General features: G+C 34.5%; 1 protein-coding gene across 1 annotated transcript; it reads right to left on the reverse strand.

Moving 5' to 3' along the window:
* Positions 1-6,731: 6,731 nt before the first annotated feature.
* LOC105177526 (furry) lies at positions 6,732-9,112 on the reverse strand. Its single transcript, XM_011100718.3, has 2 exons — positions 8,636-9,112; positions 6,732-6,994 (listed from the first exon to the last, which is right to left on the reverse strand). The coding sequence occupies exon 1, from the start codon at positions 9,023-9,025 to the stop codon at positions 8,645-8,647; it is 381 nt and encodes a 126-aa protein (XP_011099020.1). The 5' UTR covers positions 9,026-9,112; the 3' UTR covers positions 6,732-6,994; positions 8,636-8,644.
* Between the last annotated feature and the right edge of the window lie 152 nt (positions 9,113-9,264).

Here is a 9,264-nt window from a genome sequence, read left to right on the forward strand (position 1 = left end):
GTGCTGATTCCCATTAAAACTCTTTGATGATCGATGGTCAGCCTACAATACATATATAGGGGGGAGGACCACACTGTCTTTTGTTCCGGCAGTGCGTGCTGCTGCATGCAGACAGATTTGTTTTCAAAGAGAATGCGGAATTTTTGTAATTGTATGGATGATTTTTGTTTGGCAGACGTCCAAGATTTGCAATTGAGATGAGAGTTTAAGCCAGCCAGCCGTGTTCAACCTTCTTTCTCTCTTTCTTACATCTATCTATGCTGAAAAGGATTTAAAATGCGCGTCTTAATTTCGCCATCCATCCATCGGACAACGATGCGCTACTTAGCTTCCTACCTCTTTCAAGAATAATACCATTGTGGGCTGCCGACCAAATAAATTCTCTCTCTCTCTCTCTCTCTCTCTCTCTCTCTCTCTCTCTCTCATACACACACACATATATATATATATGGGGTTAAAAGTATTTTTTGTCCTTTAATTTTAGTCATTTAACTTACTAGGATTCTAAAATAGTTCTTCAATTTTTTAATTTACTTAATTTTAAGACACTCGTCACCGAATTTTATCAAAAATTGAAAGAAATATGACCAGAATCTGACGTGCCATTTCAAATTGGGAAAAATAATTTTACTGGCTAATTCTATATGATATGACAATTACATGACTTAACAGAAAAAATAAAATGTGACATAGCATTATGACATGGATTTTTTTGGGAAGAAATTGCATAAATATATTTTATAGTATTTATATTATATATACACAATTATGTATATACATAAAAATACATATATATATTATGCAAAATAAATATTGGCTACTGCGAATAAAAATATTAATATATATATATATATATATATATATATTATACAGTAGTGCTTGATGAAATGCTCAACCTTCAAAATTAAATGTAGGCCTGGAAAGAGGGTTTGATATTTGTATATATGTCTATGTAGCCATCCCAAAGGGGAAAAGACTATGATCAAATTAAGTATTATGCATATAAATAATTATTTATATTTAAATGCCAACTGCATAGTCGACTCATAATTGAGTTAATTAATTAGCTGCCGAGCGTAAAATTGTTAATAACTACTGTTTCAGATTGAATTTTCTATTTTAAATCATATTGCATCTGACTTGCTTCAATTACCAGGTCATACACGTGTATAAAATCTTTTTTTTAAATAAAATAAATTTTATTATTCTATACACGTAATATACGTATATTAAATATATATATAAATCTTAATTAATATGTAGCTAGTCCTCAAAATTAATTGTGTGTGACAAAATAATTGAGCATGAGGGCCGGCCGCAACCCCAAAGTTAATTAGGTTAGGACAATTATTTTCAAGGGAAATTAATGGTAGAGTACAACACATGAGATGCATGGAAAAGCTACCTTGTGCTGTCCTTCGGTAACATATGCAATTAATGACTATTACTTTCTTAATTAAGACAAAAATCGATGCGGAAACTTAACTTATCCATTATGAAAAATAATTTTCGTCATGTTGACAAATGCATTAGTCGCATTTGCAAAATTATGACCAACAACTGCTGCGTACTATTTATTATAATTATTTATTTATAATTAGGTATAATTAAATATTATATTATTTTTTCATGTTTTCACAAAAGTGAGGAGAGGAGATATATATATATATATATATAGATATAGATATAGATGATGTGGTTTTGAGGTAGTACGTGATTCTTAATTTAGAGTTGATCTCCAGTTTGGAGGGTGTTGTGAAGTTAGCAGGTGGGTCGGAAGACAAGGAAGTAAATGATATTGCAGCAACAGCGTTGTTTGTAACTCAGAATTATTGGTACTTAGTATTCATCGTCATCATCACATGACTGTGTCAAGAAAGGTGATGGTGAACAGAGACTGTGTCTGTAGGCATGTATAAATTTCTGCAATTAATCAACCATGATTAATTATTACATGGAAAGATCAGCTGTCAAATCTTAATTTCATGGAATCAGATTCAGACACTGTTTTCCAGGGAAACGAAAAGAAAAGGGAAATTACATTACATGCATGTGTGTGTCTGAATTAGTACAAATTGGTCATAAACAGGCAGTGATGGATATGATGAGAATCTCGAGAAAAAAAAAAAAAGTAGTAAGGAAAAATTGCAGGTAGATAAGAAGAGGTATTTACAGCCATTTGCATTATTATTGACAATATAATATATATGTATATATATGGTCCCCAGATCCCAGACAGGAGGCTTTTCCTCAGAGTTTCAGTGATACATCCCTTTTATTAGCCTCTTTCTTTGAAGTCTGAATTATATCCCCCCACCCCCACCCCACCGGCCGTCAGGGTTTTCTTTCCAAGCTGTGAATCTATTGTTCCAACTTCCAGCTGAGTCCTGTATTCATTTTTGTAGTAATTGAGTTCTGGTATACTGAAATATTAACTATAGGACAAGTTGAAATGCATGGGGAGTGTGAGTGTGTGTGTAACAAGGGACAAAACTCTGATGTATTTGTTCTGATGAATGAAGGGTTTTGTTCTTGACCTTTTACCTTCTTGTCACAATATTAATGTAAGAATTCAAGTGGGAAAACAAGGAATAGTAGGCTAATTTATTGAACATTAGGCCTAGTTGATGGGGTTAAACTCATCAAATTTGGCAATATCTTGAAAAGTTATGTCCTAAGAAATATTTTGTGATGTTTAAAATCCTACCATCAAAACTCACTAATCATATAGTCGTTGTAGTACGTTGTTTTTGTTTGTATATAATAAATAATATATTTTTCATCTTTAAAAGTATATTAGAAATAAAGAGTAACTATATATAGCCAACACATTACATTAAGAAAAAGAAAAAAAAAATTAATATATCAGTTAATATAAAATTTGAAAAGTTAAATAAGTTAATCATCTTATGTATATTTTTGGTATTTCAAAAAAAATTTGTAGCAGTGTCACGTTGATGAGTGTGGAAAGTTTGTATTTTTTTTTATCTTAACTAGTCATCTTGGCACAACGTCTCTACGTGTATATAATAGATTGTCTTTCATACTTTAAAATATATTATAAATCAAGAAGTTAAGTATGAGAAGTTGAATAAGTTAATTATCTTATCAGTTAAAATATATTTTTTAGATTATAAAAATTTGTGCAACAATGTCAAAACTACTATTTTGTCTCTATAACACTTCTTCTTCTTCTTCTTCTTTTTTTTATAATAGTATAGATATAGATATTGATGTTTGTATTCTTGGAGCGTTTAGATAGGCATAAGTCCAAGATTTAGCGCTTCGATTGCATGGTTTGACAGTAGAACTTCAAAGGGCCATAATTTTTGTTCGGCTAGAGTTAATAAGAGAAGTGCCATCTACCGTTTCGGTCATCTTCAAAAGGAGAATCTCTTCTCTCACAACGGCAATCCACTATTTTCATGAGGGACAATCGATCGTTGCAAAATTCCATCATTTTGACCATTATCTGGTGGATTCTTTATATTTTTCTATCTTTCCATAAACTTTGCGTATTTTTCATATTTTATATAGTTATCTTTTGCACTTGGTACTTTTTTGGAATATTGCTACTATAGGTATAGTATTTTAGGGCCGAGTCTAGAGGGCTTTTGAAATAGTTCAAATTTTAACTAGTTCTAGACATATTTTACCTATACCGAGATTATGAATCTATCTTTAAATAGCTAATAGGATTCATTCGACAATAAATTGTTAGCTATAGTGAAATTCACATCTATTACAAAATTTGAAATATAAATTCAATTAAAGTCTAGTAAATCTGTAATCATGCAATAAAAGCTCCCGACTCAAGATTGCACTGCCGACCCACATAACAACCGGATGGACAATCTAATTACATAAGTCACTGCAATCTATAGAAAAGAAAAAGTGAGAGAAGGAGGCTACGCGATGTTCCAAAAGAAATGTACCAATTCAAAGAACTTGATTAATAATCATAATTTCATGAGATATAAATGATGGATAAGAAAAGATTAAAACAAGGAAAAAGGGGGGGAAAAAGATTGGTGTCAGTGAACATAAAGGGACCACTCTGATAGAGTGTTGAAGCACTACAGAAGGTGGTACTATACTACTATGCTCCTTTGTCTCTTTATTTGGTAGACAATTGATAGGCGCATGGAAGCAAATTGTAATTTGTAAGCAGCGTGGTGGTGGTGGTGTGCTGTACTTAAAGTTGTAGCATGTGAAAGTTTAATGGATACTGTCGGAAACCAAACAAAAACTTAATTGGAGCGTTGCTACGTACTTACTAGCGATTTAATCACATTCATCTAACGTTTTTATTGCTGCAGGAATAAGTGTTGTATATATTATAGAATCATGAGAAGAAATTTGGGAAAGAAAATTCCACAAAGTAGAAGGTAATTTGTCTCATTGATATATCATTTTAAATGGAGTTGATGGACAGATAGGGGGAGGTGCAGTTCAGTAACTGCACCAACAGATGCAGCAGCTCAACAGTAGAGAGATAAGACAATCCTGCTGTTACTTCCACATAAAGGATCACTCTGAGCTCCCTCCCTCTTGAGGGTATCCTAATTTAACTCACAATTCATATCATTGTTTCTTTATTTTTATTATTTTTCTTTTTTCTGGCAGCTCTTGGTTCTTGATCTTCTTGGACGCTTTTTAATGTTGTCATTATGGCGCATCGATACGAGTACTTGTGCTTATCTTTGAAAAAGTACACTATTAATTCCTTGATGCATATACAAATTGTGATCATAAATGCATTATAATCACATCACCATCGATACGAGTAATTGTGCTTATCTTTAAAAAAATAAGTATACTATTAATTCCTCGATGCATATAGAAATTGTGATCATAAATGCATTATAATCACATCACCATCATATGTGCGTATCGACAACCACTAACAAGTCCTATTGATTTGCATTTGAACCATCTTGATGAACTATGAAGTTATAATGTATGGTTGAGCAATGTGTCGGATGAGTGTATTTGTCTTGTATAGTGATGGAGATGGTAAGGATATAATGAGGGGGCAGAGCTGATGATGAATTGGTGATAGCGAGCGGTGTACCGCGGACGGCATTGGCAGTAAAAGAGGGACCCTCAATCTCATCAATGGGCTGCTGCCCAGTCAGTCTTGAGCTTAAATGTAATAATTTGTACTGGTGACTGCTTTGTTTGGTTAGTTTACAAACAAAATGCAAACCAGTGATGAACCCATCGGACATTGTGCTCAACGATGGTGATGGGAATGGGCATGCGCGAATGGGAACTGTAGAGGGATAACAACCACACACTAAGCACGTGCACGACACTTTAGTTGATGAATACCTCCGCAATTCCTTTATCACGTCACTGTTGATTGACTAAGATTTGCGAAAATGCTCTTGGGACTCATACTTTGCAAATAATTGGAATACTGCAAACTATGGCAAGAATCAAGTTATGGGCCTCAGTTTGGACTACACTTGCAGCTACAAAAAGGGTTTGTGTGGGACAGAACATTTTATCCAAGGTATTTATTTCTGAGAGACCAGAGCATGCATTGAACTGGGTCAAGGTAAAACTGTAAGTGAAACAGTTTACTAAGTCTTACTATATGTGACTGTAATAAATCATGTACATGAACATCCAGGTTTTATGAGTGAGCAAAGGAATGTTGGATTTTGATTTCAAGGCATCACTAAGCAGTGTACCATGGGATTACTCAATGTATAATGTGCAAACTCACCAACTGATATATGTATAAATTCACACAGAGATGGGTATCATACAGGGCAGGCATTTTCTCAGCCATCTAAGTTGTTCACCATGGAATGCTGCGATAATGACATGTCTTATTTCTTGCATGTCTTTCCGCAGAGCTGCTGCATATTCACACAAACTTCTTGTAGTTCTGTAATGCTCGAACAACTAAAAAAGTAATGTTATGAACTGTTATCAAGTTTTAGTTTGTAAAATCTTAAATATATGTAGCTCTTAAATAAACTTTAATACAACTAGAACAAGAATGTGGGTGCAAACTATAGTCTCAACAATCACCGAAAAGTTACTTGGTTCTCATGATTAGTGTTGTCTAGGCGAATTTCCGTGGCTTAGAGTTCGTGCGGGACAAAAAAATCCACTAAATGTAAATGGACTTCTACACCCAACACTTGTCATCCTACAAGACCAAATGGACTTCTTCATAACGTATCACCTACGAATACACTCAATTCCTATCCTGATAAAAGACATTATAAAGAAGGAAGCCCAGATACTATCAATACATATCTTCATAATGGTGCAGAGATGAAATCATGAACTACCCAAGCTTATGGACTACTATATATATCCTAGTATTTAAGAAATATCATAAACCATAACTCCATCTCTAATTGCAATCATTAGACTGCTTAACAGAACGTAGCTTTTCATTTCCTACAAATGCAGGAAAATAATTTAAGTCATTTGAAAAGATGAAATGCTGTCCAATAGACCTGAAGTTTATGTAATCCAGTGGAAGCACATTCACATTTTTATCAGATGTCAAATCACATGAAGATTGACTTGCTGGGTTTAAAAATTTAAAAATCAACTCTGTGAAATATCAAAATAATTCACAGAGCAGAGTGTTATAATGTGCAGAGTGTTTTCATTACCTCAAGAAATTATACAAGCTTCAAGGGTCCTGATAGCAATCAAATTTCAGAACAAAGGAGACCAAATGAGCCACTCTTCCAACGGCGTTCAGAAATATAAAGCAGCATTGAATATTGCCTGAGGTGCAACATGCATTATTGACAGAAGAACTTGACTACACTTTATGTCACAAACCTTCTTGCCTTAATTAAGATGTCTGAATACATGAAACAGAGATCAGGACGGGAAAATAGAGAAATATGGCAAGTACTAAAAGGCAGAGAAACCTGCTGTGTGAAACCAGGTTGACCTTTCTAAGCCTCATCAGTGAGAATTTTGAGAACTCAGTTAACTGTCGCATCTCACAGACCTGTCGCATGAAAAAATGACACTAAGACCATTAACCAGAACCCTATTCTCTGAAGGAACACTGTTAATTAGAGCTAGCCAGCCTAAATAACTTTTCAAATGCAAACATATATGAATTCATTGAAAGTTCAAATGCAAGTACTACCCAGGTGCAATGCTTACATCCAAGTAGATAGCAAGATTGTGATGAATATAAGTCCAATTAATACACACTTTTTGTCCATTCAGAATCTGGTGTTGTTGATTTTTATTGATAACTAAAAATTTCAGCCTCAGATTTCACTTCAGAAGTTCAGAGATCTAGGAAATGAAAAATTCGCCGCGAAATAATGAGCAGGCTGAGGTAGATACAGCTTCTAAGCATGCAGTCAGTATACTCCACCGGTAGGGTCTGAGAAATAGGATCGTGACCCAATATGGTACCAGATAAGGTTCAGGATGACAGGTTACAAGGTCAGAGAAGAAAACGTTAATAAACCGTTGGCAGTTCTAATTTCAGATTGGGGATGCAGGAGTCCCAAATCTTTTATTTGGATAGATTTTGAGGTACTTAAGTGCAATTGAATATCCGGAATGATGTGCATGGGATTCAAAGTATTGCGGCACATCATACTATGACAGTATAGGACCAACCTCCATTCTCCAACTCTTATTCTGAACAAACATACCTTTGTAATAATTATTTCAGACCCTTTAACAGTATTAAGTTTTACCTCTCTTCTTTGGAAATAATATCGTATTAGATAAGAACAATAGGAAATGCATTCACAACAAATTCAAAAGTCTATTGGAGCTTTTAGTATTGAAGGGCAAAGCTCAAAAATAGATAATCACATACACAAAAAGTCTGATGATAATATGAGTCTAATTATCATGAGCTAAACTAGTTTACCAGACCAAACCTCATGGAGTGACTAATATCCTTGACCTTTTTAGTTTGGACAAAATTCAATCTACCATTTAATTGGATTAACAAATTAGCCATTTATAATATATTCAGACAACTGAAACTCCACTCACTGGAAAAGGATATGGAAGTGGTTTAAAATATCAAAATTGTTAGAGTCTATTCACCACCACTGGAAGCAGTCATTTACATATTTTTTACCACACAACCTACATCTACATGATGAGCCAAACTACACATATCAGCAAGGTACAGGTAGTCCTGTTGCACTGTCATTTCTTGAAATGCCACTCCCCACCAATATTGAATGATCAAAAAATTTGATTTATCTGCTTTATCAGCTGACAATTCCTTTCAGAAACAAGTATACCATATTATCAGCAGCATGTATTCTTCACTGTCCAAACTAGATAAGTCTCTATAGAATAACAAGGTTAAGACATCCTACAAAAAGTTGGAACCAAAACAGTTAAGATCCCCGACACAAGCTTCATTCTTAAACACTAGCATAAACGAAGACTCTCATCTCATGATTCAATATGTCTAATGTTACCATGTAAGTTATATCTAAACATCATTTCCATCACATAAAAAATAGTCTCAGTAAATAAACATTTATTAAAGCTCAAAAGTAAAAAAAAATCAAATACCCAGTTCAACATCAAACAAGCAAACAACCATCCATTTGAACTAAATCAAATCCATCTTCCAAATAGAGATACGTAAAATTCATACTCGGAGATTTTATTTCTGGTATCCGCCACCGATAGCATTATCATCCTCGATGACTTTCGCAGTCAAGTACGGCCTAGGGAAATCAGTCAGATCAAAAGTCTTCTCCTTCATCATCTTCTCCACGTCAGCCTTCTTCAAAACGGTGCGTTTTATTGGGGGTCGGTTGCGGCGCTGGTCGCGAGAGAAGTACTTGATGTCGTAAACGGTTTCTGGTAAGGAAGTGGGGACGATGGCTTTAGCGGGGACGGTGGCGGGGCAGAAGACGCGGTATTCCGTAGCCTTCGGTACTGCGGAACGATATTCTGGATCAGCTACAGGGCCGGTGATTTCCCAGGGTTTCTTTATGTAACGACGGAGGGTTTGGATTAGGGATTTCGCAGCGGACGCCATCGCAGAATTGGGGATTTCTTCACTGCGTCAGACTCACCAATTGCCGAAAGAGGAATCGCTATGCCTCAAATGGAGACTTGTGCTTTATGAATTTTTATTTCTAAAAAAATCGAAATACTTCTCGTGGATTATAATTTTGTTTCTAACGAGTTATTAAGTATTTAAAAAAATCCATAATATTTCTGAAAATTTATAAAATTAAGTAAATATTCATAATAGTCATAAAAATATTACCTTTC

Source organism: Sesamum indicum, linkage group LG9 (assembly GCF_026168435.1).
Source record: "Sesamum indicum cultivar Baizhima isolate 11 linkage group LG9, ASM2616843v1, whole genome shotgun sequence".
In the NCBI taxonomy this organism is placed as follows: domain Eukaryota; kingdom Viridiplantae; phylum Streptophyta; class Magnoliopsida; order Lamiales; family Pedaliaceae; genus Sesamum; species Sesamum indicum.

Bases quoted from the DNA above. Each gene is read 5' to 3' on its own strand.
- LOC105177526 (XM_011100718.3), bottom strand. From the start codon at position 9,025: ATGGCGTCCGCTGCGAAATCCCTAATCCAAACCCTCCGTCGTTACATA.